General features: G+C 46.3%; 1 protein-coding gene across 1 annotated transcript; it reads right to left on the reverse strand.

The window, feature by feature from the left end:
• Positions 1-1,437: 1,437 nt before the first annotated feature.
• On the reverse strand, positions 1,438-15,851 carry LOC149334483 (uncharacterized). Its single transcript, XM_089557938.1, has 10 exons — positions 15,830-15,851; positions 10,597-10,640; positions 9,497-9,535; positions 9,338-9,373; positions 6,919-7,015; positions 3,886-3,992; positions 2,614-2,661; positions 2,432-2,467; positions 1,716-1,872; positions 1,438-1,457 (listed from the first exon to the last, which is right to left on the reverse strand). The coding sequence occupies exons 1-10, from the start codon at positions 15,849-15,851 to the stop codon at positions 1,438-1,440; spliced, it is 606 nt and encodes a 201-aa protein (XP_089414064.1).
• Between the last annotated feature and the right edge of the window lie 388 nt (positions 15,852-16,239).

Below are 16,239 nucleotides of genomic sequence, written 5' to 3' on the forward strand. Positions count from 1 at the left end.
CCCTTCGCTTGTTTGCTTAATTGCTTAGTGAGGGCCTCGGCTCTGGCAGCTTTGACGCCATAGGAAGCATAAGAGGGTTCTCACGCAGCTTCCACCCTCTCCGTTCGATGACGTTCTACGTCACACCTGCGGTAACTCAGGACGTTCTACGTCCGCCGCTTATGAACGTGGGTGGCGCTGATGAACACTCTCAGGGTTAGGTTACTTGTAAAACATAAATACCCCCGAAAGCAGAAGATTTGACAGCCGTCGCCGTAGCTCAGAGGTAGAGCACCGGACGCGTAATACGGAGGTCGTGGGTTCGGATCCCACCGGCGGCAGTGGTTGTTTTTTCTTCTGCTTTTCTAATCAATTACCTTTAAGCGATAACATGTTCAGTAATATTCTCAATTGATCAACACCACAAAATAAATAAATAAATTAAAAATCCCCTGTGCCCCTTGGTTTCTGTGGCTGTTGGCTTCTTTCATATAAGGCATAACGTACGGTACCGCACAGAGAACAGCAACGTCACAAGCGCCTGTACTGTCTATGATGTCGCTGCCTTGTGATGTGTTTTAAGCTGTACAGTCGCGAAAAATATGAGAGGGAACAAACTTCACGCAGAAAATTGCAAATTTCTTGGTTATTTCTCTACTAAATTACGCAACGACATTGGGATATTGTAGGCGCAGACGAGAACTAGTTAAATAGAGAGAAAAACTGCGCTTGTCACAAATAATAACGGAGTAATCAATAAATGAATGCTCCAACTGTGTTCCCCACTCATATTTTTTCACGACTGTACATTTGGACAGGTGTCTGGGGGAGCCCTGCGCCTCTCCGCGCTCTGCAGTTCTAGGAATGACCGGTTGGGGAAAGGAAGTCATTGTTTTGAGCAAGAGGGATGAGGACAATGATGGAAAGCATGGAAAAGCGCGCACGGCGTACTGCGGCGAAAAGGAACAGAAATACCCTGGTAAAAAAGCGCAGGGGGCATACAGTTCGTGTCAAGTTCCGGGAGATACCTGGAAAGGACTAATAGTGCGAGGGAATAATCTTGGGAATGCAATTTTGAGCTTAAGTTCAGAGGTTCAAGCATGCTAGAAATAAACGAGAGACTGACTTCCCGGGAGTTTAATCAGCATTAGAAAACTAAAAATGAGAAAGTTCAGCGGGCCGTGGAATTTACGTTGATTGAAGGTTGGTAATCGCAGAGTAAAATCTCGAGCGAACTATGGTTGCAGGAGGGCGAAGAAAATCGATTGGCAGCTAAGCTTTCTAGCATTAGTATCGAAGAGCGTTGGTTCACACTGGCACAAGAGGACTAGCAAACTAACGATAGTGTGCTCTGAATACCATAAAAAATAATAAAAAGCACTGACAGCGGCGCTACATAGCTAGAAGGCAAGAAATGGAAAAATGCGATGGGAAATACGCTTAGTATGGACGTATATACTATTGCATCATCTTGTGGCCTGGAAAGTACGCAAAAAGCAGGCTGATAAAGCAACCATAAATACAATATATGCGACAAGTGACAATTAAATATATAAGAGGGCTCAACCCAAAACCTTAGAAAATTGTTTCTTTTGAGCTCTTGAAAAGCAAGCTTCTGCTTGAAAAGACTTGGCTCCCAGCCAGACAAAATAGCTGTGATGCCGCTGTTTCATACATTAGAAAGAAAAGAGGGTTATGAAAAAAAAAACGCAGGTGACAGCGAAATGCGAACTTACCACAAGTGATTCCTCCTAGCAGACCTGTTCCCGAACTTGTCAGAAGTGTCACAATGTCAATCCCGATGTCGACCGTTTTAACCGCCTTAACGATGGTGCATATTTGCCCAAAGGCAGTTTCCGTGAGGTCTTTCTTCGAAAGGGTCTTTAACAAGCACTGAAAAACGTTGTTCCAATCAAACGGCATTTTTTAAACCTTTTGCTTTCAAATGGATAGAATATTGTGCATCAGCAAAGGACACCATCTTAGCTCCTAATACAGCGCTGAACTTATGCTGGCGATGCAATCATGTGCTCATATTGGAGACGAACCTAGAAGAATAAAAAAAAACTTCTACCGGCTAGCAGATCCATGGTGGCGTCTTTACCTTAAGGTACAGCATGTTTTAAACCGGGGTGAAAAATCTGCAGACTTTGTCAGCAGAACAAACAAGGTCAGCAGCTAAACAAGGTATGGCTTTGTAGCGTAGTACACGATCTTAGTGCTTTATTTAGAACCAATTCCTTGTAAAGGTGTATATGGTTAGACAAAATGAACTTCATCATTTACTTTTTTTTTAAGGAAAGCCTTAGTCGTAGCAAACTGCGCTCATCAAATTTAGTTGCTTATGTGCTGCAGAACGGCAAGTGTCCATACCACGGTACCATAGCGCCATCCATCCTCTCGCATGTTTTGGCGTGCTCAAATTTGGGGTAAAGTTTGTCGTATCACACACCTTCAGTGTCTCAAATAGCTCCTGATAAACGTCATCCTGTACATCAAGAGAGTGAAATAAAAAGAATGTACTTGCAAGTGGAGAAAAATCGCACAAAATCTATGGGAAAAATTATGGAGCAATTTTTGTTAACATTAGGATTAAAAAATGATGACATTAAAAAGAAGTAGTGAAAAGCTTACCTCGGCAACTTCACCCGCTTGACACAGCACCACCAAGTCATCAACGCACTATAAAAGAAAAAAATTTTTACACGAATTGTACAGCCTCCGAAAAAGTAGTGAATTCCTTTTTCGCAAACGCGCGTCAGATTTAACTAGGCTTACACTCGTGTTAGTGCACGCGTCATAGCGCATGTCATCGAGTTGTGATGATCTCCATTGTTTCAGTCATTGCAACATTCGTTTTGCAGCCGTCTCCATGGCATAGACCAGTTCACATGTTCCATGTGCTCTACAGATGTGTTTTAGCGTAGTGAATACGCAGGAACGCGTAAGCACTACTAAATGCACACCCACGCATCCATCACAGTCCATTGGTTTTAGCGCACCGCAAATAACAGGAAGAAGCCATGAAATTGACAGATGGGTTTTGACGTTTATTCTGCTTTGACCCCTCCGTTGAGCTGAAAAGCGAACAATTTTGAATTTTGTTCCAGCAACAATATTCGCCGCTATTCATCATGTTGAGCCAGATTACGTCGGTTGGAGGAAAACGGCATCTATCATATGCGTTTACAGTTCTCGTGTGTTTGCCTTAACGTCAGTAACGCTCAGAGTCATAGGTAACTTTTCGTGCTGGTGTTTAAGCGCATGCTCATGATCCATAGGTGGAAGCGTACTGAACTGACAGGCACCCTCTGAGTCACTTCGAAGATGTTTATTCCGTGCTTTGAAACAGACTGACATGAAAACTCAGCCTTGCTAGCCGAAGGCACCGGGTACTGAAGATCAATCTGAACGGCTTTTCTGTCAGAAGTCTGGTTTAAACACAAAGGAACAAATGACTCTGCCGCTTACTTCCAGGTAAGCCTATTCTGCGTCAGGGGCGCTGCAAACTTGCTAAATTTATCCACCAAGGTCAGTTTCTACCACTACCTCGTAAGTTCGTCTTCTCTCAAGCTCTAGTCTTTTACCCTTAAGAACCATTGGTTATTTTTCCTTCACATTACTTCTCCTTTTTGCTTTTATATTTTGTAGAAAATCAGCATAGCAGCTGTTTATAAGCGCGCGGACGTCCCCTGTACTTCGTTCCCCGTGAGTGAACAATGAGTGGACGCGTTAAGAGCCAGTGTCCTTTGTTGTTCCTGGTTTCAGCAAGAGAACTCGTGAACTCGCATTTGCCCTTTTAGCGACTCTGGTCTCTTCCTGTCTCTCAAATTGAAACCAATCTCTTTGCGAGACTAATAAAGATCAATGCTAGAATTAAAAATCAGAATTATTGCTTCATCATACCTTGCCATGCAGTCCATTGTCGACAGTGTTAATGTGGATGGGATCCTCACACGTTTGACTGGTAGCCAACCAGGGGCCACTTGTCGTCGTACTCGGAATGACGTTGCCTGCATTTCACAATCGCAGTACTTACCATACAAAAGAAGGCCGCAAAATTAATAGTAATTGCTAATAATATTTCAAGCTGATGTTAACCTTCGGACAGACATTTTATCCCAGTTTATTGTGCATGTTAATAGAATTCATTCTTACGAAATGAGCTGCCTTTTCTTGAAAGCATTATCTACATATGCCTCTGAAGAGGGGCGCCAAAGCAGGGCTCCAGGTGCTCAGAGATAGGATGTTTGCATTGCGCTCTTTAAAGTGAATCTATGGGAGCCTTTCCTGTCGCATTTGTGCTAAACCTTAAAAAATCAGGTCGGCAGAGTCCATCCACGACCTCCGCTTGAACTCAGCGGCTTCTCTCATTTCAGAAACAGAAAAGGAATATTGATAAAACCCCACTCATGCTTGCTCTCTTCCTAAACTGATGATTTCAGCCCAAATTTTACAGAACTTGTTCACTTGCGTATCAATTATTTTAACAAGTACGATAGTATTAGCGGTCCTGTTCTCTAGAAAACAGGCAACTGTGAGTCCGGCCAAGTCACCAAAGAACAGGTGACCCAACTACCACGGTGGGACAATGTGACTGGACGAGAGTAGTCACGTGACCATGTTACGTGATTACAAGTTGCTTTCCGAGTCGTGAGCGACTTGTCTCCCGTGACTAGTGGCAAAAAAGTAAGTAATCGGCGTATAAAATCATCCAAACGTTCTGGCCGAAAAGATAGCATTAAATTACTGAATGACCCATTCCGCATATATCAGTGTGTAACCAGAATCCAGGCGACGAAAGAAGCATATGCGCGGCAGAAATCTCTAACGTTACCGTATTCTACTCTTAAGCATTAAGCATTGTCCAAGATGCTGTTTGTTGTTATAATTTGAATTATATTTTTATTCCGCATGTAACACAAATGCATAATTGCGCATGACACTGCTGTATAGCTTACCTTGCTTCCTATTCTCTTGTTCTGCGCTTCCATCAGCTTACGTTTTACGCTGTTCGATTTTTTCTCGACAGTTTAGAGGAGCGTGGGGACCCTCCGTGTCAGATTGTAAAATAAAATTCTCGTCACTCAAGCTTGCTATAAATGAGCTTACACGAAGTCTCAGAGGTTTTTCACACGGTTGTTAGACTCGTTATTTGTATTGAGGGAGGTCAGTTTTGAGTTGCAATTGCAATAAAATATTCTCCCGGAGGTAACTCGTCCGCAATGTAAACAACGCGAAGAACGATTGGCATGGTGGCATCAAGCGCCACATTTAGCCTATATAAAAATGTTTCCTTTTTACATTACCATGCTGGATCCTCACTGCCTTTCCGCAGGCCAATAGTTGCAAGTATTCAGTATTAACGCAGTACTGCAAATCGATTGAGACTGCCGTCGGTGTCGGGTTCCGAAACTTGGAATATGTGCACTCTGTACAGTTATATTATTGCGTAGTCGCAAAACACACCAGGTCACTTAGTGCTAACTATCGGATGGCACTGCTAGCTAACTTAAAGGGCTCTAGGATCTCAGTCACTACTCATGGCTACTAGTGCAACTCTCTTCGCGTCCAGTGTTGCGTACACACCCCGAGAGCAACGTCGTCTCCTAAAGCACATGACCGCTACCCCTACTAATTTTTACAAGTGTAAATCGATTTCCAAGTTTTTTGCCCTCGAAAACGTTCAAGAAACTGCATTGAAGTCAGTGGAGTCTGAGAACATAAAATTGCGCATAAAATAATTGTGCTTAAATTTATAATTTATATTTAGTAATAATTTTATTAATTAATTGTACAATATTTATTTGAATGAATTAGTTTAATTGGTAAAATTAAATTAGGCGGCCTGCGTGGCTTCAGCAGGCCCGTCTCAGAGCTCTATGGCGCAGTCTGTCGTCACCACATTTGTACCGCTTCTTTCCTCTGTTCTTTGTCTGTTAGCCATACACGTGAAATGTGAGGAAAACGGATGTAAACGCCATTGAAGCGGTGACGTTAAAAGCGTCTCTTGCTCTATTTTAGGCGGAAGCGCAAAGAGATATCGCAATAAGAGGAAAAGATAAAGCAAGCAACTTTAGTGAGCGATATCTCGCCTCAGCTGCACATCGTATTCTTCGTTCCAAAAGCGATACTCTTAATCAGCCTCAAACGGAACGTTAGTTCGAACTTCGTTATGTGGGAATTTGCCTGCCTTCGCGTCTCCGGCACGCTGTCTTCTTTTCTGAGCGCGGGGTGTGAGCACGCTCTCTCAGCCATTCTTCAAGTGAACCCAAATAATATATTAAGGAGAGGGAAAAGTGCGTGACGATAAGCAGTTTGCAAATGAACTGAACTGAATGGTGGGCTGTGACCTTTTGCGCTGTGCTCCACAGCCGGAACCCTTCGAATGGCAATCACATCGAGAACTTTCAAGCAGTGGGTGGCATTAGTGCCGCGACGCAACAGATTAAAACAAATACAGTTTAGGAATTGTAGACACGAATTATCAGCGATTCCTTAGATCCCTTCGTATATTGCTTGTTGCATAATTCCCGTCGCATAATTTTAAAAATCTATTCCTTTCATCCATGGACATTTTTGCTCATTGGACACAATTTCATTTCTTTAATAAGAGAAAGTATGCTGTTTATACTTTGTTTCATATGTACCTCAACATTCTCAACCTAACTGTAAATGGCTGGTACTGAACAAATTCTCATTAGCATTTACAGCGCAGGTGTTTTCTGCTTCGACTTTAAACAGAGCACTCGTTGAACAGACCGCATTCATACAGGAAGTGAATCAGGCTGTAATTACTCCACAATGGCACAATGGTACAGATTGCTTTAAAAACGTTTTCTTGCCAGATGTTATGTAACAAAACCTACTGACAGCAAAACTCAATTTTTTGTGTACTAAGGAGTCAACTGAGTGCCGTAAAGAAAAAAAAACACTTACTTAAACCAAGGGTGTTGAGGAGAATTGTTCCGACGCCTTGTAGTGCCGACAGAATGCCGCCTCTTGATCCGTACTTAATGATGCCTTGCAAAGCACACTGCAGCAAAATGACGCGACTTTGTGCTACAGGAAAATTTTACATTTCTTCTTGTACAAATATTGTACTTTCAAGCGAAGCCACTTGTTTACTGATTTATTCTTGTGGAAACAAAGAAAGCAAAATGTGAACCTCGTTAAGCATGTAGTACCAGGAAGACTAGCAGCTCAAAGGGTGCAATACTGCATCATTTTATGCGCACTCCAAACGTACACTGGTCGCTTTGTTTGTGTGACAAACAACAAGCAGAAAATTCTGAGTAATTTGTGGCCGCTACCACAAAGGCCTCATAAGTCACCAGTCAGGATGTATGAAATACGGAAATGCCTTTTTTTCTTTTTTAATTCATCGTTCTTTACACTGAACGAGATTTTCATGATGATGACAATGTCGGACACTATACAGTCAGTGGTGCTAAACAAAGCTTTAAATTCATGCTGTTGTGCCGGCGCCCACATTTCGCTGCCTGGCCTCTCTGGAAACCAGCGCTGCGCGCCCGCCGTCGCGCAAAGCAGGCTGTTGGGTTTTTGGGGCACCCCACCGCTGCCACCACTGTTGGGACTTGGCCTCCGAGCCAAGAAACGGTCGAGGTGGCGGTGAGTCAAAGCACTTTTATGTACAGCATGTACAAGGGCTTTTACATGGTAGAAACAAGGGCCAAGAGCACCACGGGCTAGCACAAAGAAGGGCGGCCCCGGCGGCGAGCGTAGCTCCGGCGTGATGGCTCTTCTGCTGCCCGTCGGCTGCTCGGGCCCACCGCAGCTCCGTTTTTATAGCCGCCGGTGTCCGTTGCGGCAGCCAGCAGTTCAAATCCTCCAATCAGGTCACGGCACTGGCCACCGTTAAAATTAGACGAATGGTCGAAAGGCGCCCGGCCATTGAAGGCTTGCAGACGGGAAAGGGCGGCCGGCGAAGCGTCGTAGTTCGAACCGACGGTGAGGAGGGGGTGGAGGAAGGGTCCGCGCCAGGCGCCGGCGAGGCGGGATGCTTCACGCTGCAAGACGCGACATGTCTGAGAGAGTCTGGGCCTTGTTGTGCCGGCGCCCACATTTCGCTGGCTGGCCTCTCTGGAAACCAGCGCTGAGCGCCCACTGTCGCGCAAAGCAGGCCCAGACTCTCTCAGACATGTCGCGGCTTGCAGCATGAATCATCCCACCTCGCCGGCGCCTGGCGCGGACCCTTCCTCCTCCCCCTCCTCACCGTCGGTTCGAACTACGACGCTTCGCCGGCCGCCCGTTCCCGTCTGCAAGCCTTCAACGGCCGGGCGCCTCTCGACCATTCGTCTAATTTGAACGGTGGCCAGTGCCGTGACCTGATTGGAGGATTTGAATTGCTGGCTGCCGCAACGGACACCGGCGGCTATAAAAACGGAGCCGCGCTGAACCCGAGCAGCAGAAGAGCCATCACGCCGGAGCTACGCTCGCCGCCGGGGCCGCCCTTCTTCTTTGTGCAAGCCCGTGGTGCTCTTGGCCCTTGTATCTACCATGTAAAAGCCCTTGTACATACTGTACATAAAAGTGCTTTGACTCACCGCCGCCTCGACCGTTTCTTGACTCGGAGGCCCAGTCCCAACAATGCCCAGGCAGCACCCGCCTGAAACAGCAAACCGTAGTCCACACTTGAAGGGCTGCTAGTAAACTTGGGGGAATGCTTTCTGGACACGTTTGTAGGGCATTCACGTCATTTTAAGCCGTATGCTGTACCTTCGACTTATGCTTTTTATGCGCATAAAGGCACCCTCACTGATGCGGACATCGTTATGAAGGCTCACTAGCCGGCTACCAAGCGGTACCAAGAAGATGATTCAGATGAACGTAAAACAATGTCCAAAGCAGGAATATACTTGTTATTTTGATTCTTTAGATTTCCTGAAAGCTTTTTCTCCTCTAATAGTACGTGCATCACAATCGACACAATGTTGGAAAGGTGATGCAGATGTTCCATGCCATGGAACGCATTCTGAAAAACAGCCTGCGTGTCCCACGACGGAAAGCAAAGAGTGAGTTGGAGGCTTGTCCAATCAACAGCCGGGCAAGAGTCTGAAGTGAAAAGGGTGGAATATATGCACGTTTCGTTTTTCGAGTGCCACACTGAGCACTGCGCAAAAAAATCGCCGGCCACTCTAGCTTGCGCTGTTTTAAAAGCAGTATATGTGCAAGGTATTAAACACCGTATTACCGCTTAAATAAGGATATAGAAATTTGTGTAACGAGAGGGTGAAAATAAGAAAACCGAATAACAATTTGGTAATGAATATATTTAACGTCTCCTATTGTAAAAAGAGGGCTGTGGGAACAAATATCAAAATATGTCCACACTTACGCCAGTGAACTGGTTAACAGATGTCGTTACGGGAGTCTGCAAAACAAAATTACATGAAATCCGCTTAACAGGCTGATGAGACAGAGAAAAATAGGCTTGAAGGGGTATCTCCGTATTCAGATTATCCAAAACTTACGTTGTTCGTTTACAGGCCCTTACCTTTGGGTTGGTGCAGTAATCGCTGCTTCCGCCCAGACACTAAACGTTTAACGAATATATACATTTTTTAGGTTAACCACAGAATGATGAGCACCACGGCAAGGTACTTGAGAAGGAAATGATTTCTGTACAGGGCCGTCTGCTCTATGCTGCTGAAATTCACTGCGCGCAGCGTGTGATCGACTTTGTAGCGCTTCAAAATGGCAGACAGCCGCCGCAGCACACCAGCCTCGAATGTTGTGCGTGGTCCGTCGGACTGCTTATGCGGCAGCTTGTCACGGGCGTCGTTTATGTTTCAGTACTGGTGCGCCTAAAAAGTAACAATACTGGCACTGTGCGCTTCTGCTTTCAGCCTTTCTCACATCAGGATAATTCTTGCGCACAAATCTGTGTGCTTTATGATATATCTTTTAAAACTGTTTCCCAAGAATAGGTAATTAGAGAGAAGGCTGTAATTTTTCGCTGTGATATTTTTATAGTTTAGCAGAAAACACCAAGAAATAAGGCCGCCGCGGTGGCTCAGTGGCTATGGTGCTCGGCTGCTGACCCGAAAGACGCGGGTTCGATCCCGGCCGCGGCGGCTGGAATTTCTTTGGAGGAGAAATTCTAGAGGCCCGTGTACTGTGCGATGTCAGCGCACGTTAAAGAACCCCAGGTGGTCGAAATTTCCGGAGCCCTTCACTACGGCTTCTCTCATAGCCTCAGTCGCTTTGGGACGTTAAACCCCATAAACCAAACCAAACCAAGAAATAAGTGCCGAGGTATACGGTAACTTTCTGAATCACGGATAGAATCAAGGACGCCGCGGTTCTTCTACCGGGCAATTCCGCAGCTACAAATTTTTTATGATTTTCTTTTATAGAGATTAGATATTTTGCAGACGAAGTTACAACCTGCATAGAGGTAAAACATTCGCGATTGCAACAAATTTAAGTAAATAATAGGGTAGGGCGATTTATGTCACAGGAATTGAGAGGTTATATGCAACTAGAAGCACAAAAAATACTGTTTTTCAAGGCTGATTTCTTTGTTGCCTGTCTTCGCGTAACTTATTTTTGGCACCTCTATGAAAGAAATACTAGGTACTATGTGGTACTTACGTCTGCTATGTCGAGTACGTTGTTCAAGGTGATGTTGATGCAGTCTGTACAACAACAAAAAAGATCTGGTTTAACACTGTTTGGTGCTACATCAATTGAATGAAATACGCGCCTTACTGAAAAGCCAAGAAACATAACCAAAATCTAATACATAAAGCGGCTCGCTAATACGTAGTGAACCAACGGTGCGATCGTAATTTAGTGCACACCTCATGTCCATGTACCTTCCCCATTCTACGCCGTATAAGTGGCTTGTTTGCGTGCTGTGTTAAAAGTCCAAAAGGGGTGGCAAGCTCTGTCATTCTAGGGTCCATTTATTGCCCCAGTGTACTTATTGTAGTATCGCCGTTGAAGTGGGTCATCGGAGCAGGATAATAATAATATATTTTATTCATCTCAATTAGTATAATGCATGCTTCAGCCCGTTTAACCGTTATCGCTTGAGTGCGGGGCTGTGCAGCCGGGGTCTGAAGTGCACGGCTCAACAGTGAATAAGACACAAAAACACCAAACAGAACACAAACCAGATACAGACTCAGAAATTGCTTCCGTGATGTAATACAAGAAAGTGTTCTACCATTTACACTTTCATGCACAAAATAAAAACACCAAGAACATGCCAAAAAAAAATTATCTGCAATAGAGGATTCATTGATGAGATTTTTTTATTGCGAAAGCAATACTGCTTGCACTTTTCTGCCATCGATGGAGGTTCATCCTTCGCTCCGGCGCAGCTGCGGCGCGCTACCACGTGACCGCGTGACGTCACGACAAGAGGAGAGCTGGGGGCCCAACTCGTCTCATCGATGGAGGCCCATCCTTCGCTCTGGCGCAGCTGCCGAGTGAGGGCGCTCGCCAGACTGGCATAAAACGGGGCTGCGGCTGTGCTCCTCGCAGTGCTGTGCTATGTCGGAGGATGCGTACAAGGCGAGGCTGGAACGGTGTGCCGCGGCCAAGCGACGGCGCCGTGCCGAAGAAACAGACGAAGAAAGGGAACAACGGTTGGCGAAGCAACGTGCGTATGCCGCAGAACGGCGAGCACGCCGGCTTGCTGCGGGTGCATCTACAAGTTCAGAGGGAAGTTTAAAGCAGGGTAGTTTCATGGACGGTCTTAATGCCGAAGAAGAATCTGTGAGTAGCGCGGATCGATATAATCACAAGACAAGAAAACGCCGGAACCGAAAGAAGAGTGCAGTATACAGCCAAGAAGAAAGAGCAGGGCATTGTGGTGATTCGAGACGGTGACATCGTGGCTCAGCGACGTGAAGAACAAGAGATAAGAGTTGGCGAGTTCGAGTCTGCTACGCGTGAATTCGAAAAACGAAACTACCAGCAGAACCAAGCGCAGCCAGGTGTTATTGCTTTCGCAATCAGCCAGGTTTAACCAACCTAAGCCTTCAGCCAATTTTCTCATACGGCAACATGGTGGATCAGAACTTCTATCATTCATCTCTTCTTTTGACAACGTGCATGATGCCGTTACTCTTGTTTTTGGTCGCCAGCCAAATTTAGTTCTATAATGTGAGAGTATCAATAAAAAATGGCATTTAGCAATTACTGATGCCGGAAACTTAGTGGTGGTGGTGTAAAACATTTATTTGTACTATATACAGGGGTATTTCTTGGACCGCGCCTGAAGGGCCCGGCCCTCACAATCACTAGGAGGGATCCCTAGTCCGGGACCCCTGTGGCCTCCGCGGCGGCCCGGGCTCTTGTCACCATGGCTCGTTGCTCCTGGAGAGTTGAGCAGCCGAGCAGGGCAGCCTCCCAGTACTCTCGGGTGGGGTGGGGGTGGGGTGGGAAAGCAGGATTCGCCGGGCATGCCCACACCATGTGATATGTGTCCGCAAACACTTCCCCACAGTGTGGACACTCGCCCGAAAAGGCCGAATTGAAATGTTTGAGCACTGCCGGGCACAGTACCGTGTTGGTGTAGAGGCGAAGTAGCCAACGCTCCTCTGACTTATTGAGGCCTTTACAGGGGGGTGGGTATCGGCCGTGAGCGTTTTGATACAGGAGAGAGATCTCCCGAAAAGTAATAGCCGGATTAAAATCAGTAGCCGTATCAGGCGGTGAGAGAGGCGATGCCCGGTGGTTAAGCGCGCGGGTGATAGTGTCTGCTACCTTATTTCCCTCTATCCCCGCATGTGCTGGGGCCCAGATGATGGTGCGCCGGGTTGGGAAATCCCGGTACTCACATCTGTGTAAAATTTGGAAAGCACGATCTGGAATTTGGCCCTGTTCAAAATTGCGGCAAGCTTCTCTTGAGTCGGTGATAATGACTCGGGACGCTGGATCCGCAGCTGCAAGTGCGATAGCAACTTCCTCCGCGAATGTAATGTTGGGGGCACGGAAGGTGAGGCCCTGAACTGGGTTGTTTTGGTGGACAACGGCAGCCGTGTACCAACCCCCATGGTGTGGACCTGCCGCGTCCGTGTAAAATACCCCTGGTCGAGCACCATACTGCTTGGAAATGGCCTCCGCTCGCGCGAGGCGGCGGCCATCATGGGCATCTTTTGTCATGTTATTGGGGAGGGGGCGAACCTTTAGTGCGAAGCGCCAGGCCTCGGGCATGGATACCCGCTTCTCCTCTTGGGTTGTGTAATTGATGTGGAGGCGGGTCAGTAGGCGGCTACCCGCACGTGTTTTGCTTAACCGCAAGTATTGATTGCTGAGATGAACCTGGCGCAGCTCCCCAAAGGTGTTCGTCATCCCCAGGCCGAGAAGACGTTGGTTGGATGTTGCAATTGGGAGGTCGAGAGCTCTCTTATAGATTTTTCGGAGAATCACTTCGAAAGCGTTCTCATCGCATTTGTGACGGACTTGTATGCTTACATTTCAAAAGCACCCAGCCTACACAGTGGAAGGCTAGCATCCCTGCAGGCAAGCTGTGCGCCTTAAACGGATATATTCTGACGAACGCGACTTCGAACTGAACTTTACCAACCTCCGGAACGCCTTGATTAGACAAAAGTGCACAGCGCGACTAAACGATACTGAATAACGCTCAGGCCTTCATCACAGCGAGGTAATCCTCAAAGCAGAAAGCCACCAAGTCCATCAATCACAAATCAGCATGGTACTAACCGATCCAGCTTCGGCTCCGAACGTCGCGATGATTTTGAGAAAAAGCACGATGTCATTATCATGCAAAGTGATCGACTGAAGCACATTTTTCAGCAAGCCCCCCCCCCCCCCCATGTTGAATTTCATCTAAAAGAAACCCAAGTGTGCCAATCGGCTGTCATACGTGCAATAAATTTTATTGCAAAGTTTGCACGCAGATGAGGACATCAGTAGTGGCTTCCAGCACTGCATCGAAATTTAATGAAAAAATTCGGCGTTACAGCAACGTCATCTCCGAGCTTCGATGTTGAATCTGCAAAATTCAATATGTTGGTCAAGCAAAAACTTGGCTGCAATATCCGTTTCAATAATAATCAAGCTCATAGCAAGACTACCTAACCTTCCTATCGCTGAACATGTGAACAATAAGCACCCTTTTGAAAAAAAAATTCAAGTAACTTTGCTGGAATCCGAACAGATCGCCTATGTAAACTGAACCTGGCAACATTTAACGCTAGAACCTTATTCAGTTAGTCTAACCTAGTACTGCTCTTCGGTGAAGTAGCAGGTATTAAATGGGAAGTCATAGGGCTTACTGGCGTTAGGGGGACAGATGAGACGTACACAGTACCAAGGAGAGGGGCGTACTGTGCTACCGTGGATTAGCGGACAGACGAGAACTAGGTGTGGCATTCCTCATCATTCAAGATATAACTGGGAACAATGAGGAGCTCTAGAGCATTAACGAGAGGATGGCAGCTATCATAATTGGGCTTAATAAGAGGTACAAGCTGAAGGCTGCATCAAGCTATGATGACCAAATCTTTGAAAGCTTCTATGAAGACGTGGAATACGCAATGAATCAAGTAAAATCAGAGTACACTGCACTGATGAGCGACTTCAATGCGAAGGTAGGCAAGAAGCTGGACGGTGACCAGGCGGTAGGCGACTCCAGGACTGTACGCTCCAGCAAAAGCAGTGGAGGGTTATTAGTAGAGTAGGCAGAGAGAAATAATTTACGGGTTATGAATACCTTTTTCCAGTAACGAAAGAACAGGAAGTAGACGGAAAAGAGCCCCAGTGGGGAGACTAAAAAAATTTACGACGCTTTAGCTTTGGTCAGAACGAGTGAGAAGGGGCAGCTTCATAATGGCTTAGCATGGAGAGCACCAAAGAAACGCTCAACGAACAGCATAACACCTCGTCAGGCTATCGTGAATTTGTCACGATAGTTCAGCCTAGAAATGTCTAAAGCACCTTTAATTTTATTCAAACGTCTAGATGTTTAACTAATGAGTACACTTGACATGTGAAGCAATCTCTTTTATTGCTGACTCTTCAGCAGCGCGGCGGTCGTGGCAGCGTCGGCACGTCGCCGCTTGACGAGACGTTCTTCATGCTCTTGCAGTGTCTCGGCTGCTGTCTTCGCTTTCTCCCGTTTTCGAATTTTCCGCAGACTCTCCTGGCGAATAGCAATGCTGCCCGGATCGTCAGACGAGGCGAAGCGCCGTTTGTAACGCCGCTTTAAGGCTCCTCGGCGAGCCCAAAGTCGATCACGTGACCAAATTTTGATGACCTTCACGTCTCCGGCTTGAGCTTGTTTTAACCTTGAAATGACCTTGATCTTGACGTTTGACCTGTCCGATTGCTTGACCGTCTGTCTGACCATTGACCATCCATCGGTTCTCCAAGCTTATAAACTGAGGTTTAACCTTGGCTAAGCCTTGAAGGTCATCGGCAACCCACGGCGATCTCAGCCCAAAACGTCCAGTAGTGACGCCACTGCTTCGAAATAGAATAGACTTCATGCTATGCGCTTACTCTGCTATCGTGCAGGATCTGGAGGGCCTTGGAAAGGTATACGTTGTAGCGACCACAGAAAGTTAGGGTCCCGAATTAGTTTAGACCTGAAAAGGGAACGGAAGAAATTAACGAAGCGGAAGCCCATTAACAAGTTAGCTGTAAGAGGGAAAGGAGAGAAATTCATGATACCGCTGCAGAACAGATATTCGGATGTAACTGAGGAAGATGATCTTAATGTTCAAAGATTCAACGATAATCTGACAGCTGTCATTACGGAGTGCACTATACAGGGCGTCCAGGCTAACTTTAGCCAAGGGCTAAAAAATAGGATAATTGAGGTAGGCCAGGGAAACCACTTACTTACTGCTGCCAGCCGGCTTGCGCATCTCGGGAATTTTTTGTACTGCTATTAATTAAGTAATAATTAAGATGATTTTTGAATGCGTAAACAATGACTACAGACTGCAGATGTGGATAGCAAAGTTGGAGGGCACCTTATGAAACCCCCGTTCTGTTTATTTTCGATAAAGAATGCCTAACGTGTATCTTTTTCCCGAGCTCCAAAGAATGCCCACGAAATACAAAAAAATCACGTGACTAGCGCATTCGCGCGCCACGATTGTGCTGCTCTCAATCTTCGCTTGAGTGAACGAAATCAGCTGCTGGTATAGCTCGACGACCCCACTGCTCCGGCAGGCCGGTACATCGACGATGGTTGCGACGCGTGCGCGAGCCAGTCTCCAAGCGCGACGGTGCAAGTTGAGCGAACGCACA

Source organism: Amblyomma mixtum, chromosome 8 (genome assembly GCF_055824585.1).
Source record: "Amblyomma mixtum isolate Tamu chromosome 8, ASM5582458v1, whole genome shotgun sequence".
Lineage (NCBI taxonomy): Eukaryota > Metazoa > Arthropoda > Arachnida > Ixodida > Ixodidae > Amblyomma > Amblyomma mixtum.

What these genes read in the sequence shown, in the direction of transcription:
- LOC149334483 (XM_089557938.1), bottom strand. Translation starts at nt 15,851, where the DNA reads ATGCGCAAGCCGGCTGGCAGCA. An exon ending in ATTACTGCACCAACCCAAAG is followed by an intron (nt 9,374 to 9,496) that starts GTAAGGGCCTGT and finishes TTTGTTTTGCAG; the next exon opens with ACTCCCGTAACGACATCTGT. An exon ending in GCTAGGAGGAATCACTTGTG is followed by an intron (nt 1,458 to 1,715) that starts GTAAGTTCGCAT and finishes CGTACTTTCCAG; the next exon opens with GCCACAAGATGATGCAATAG.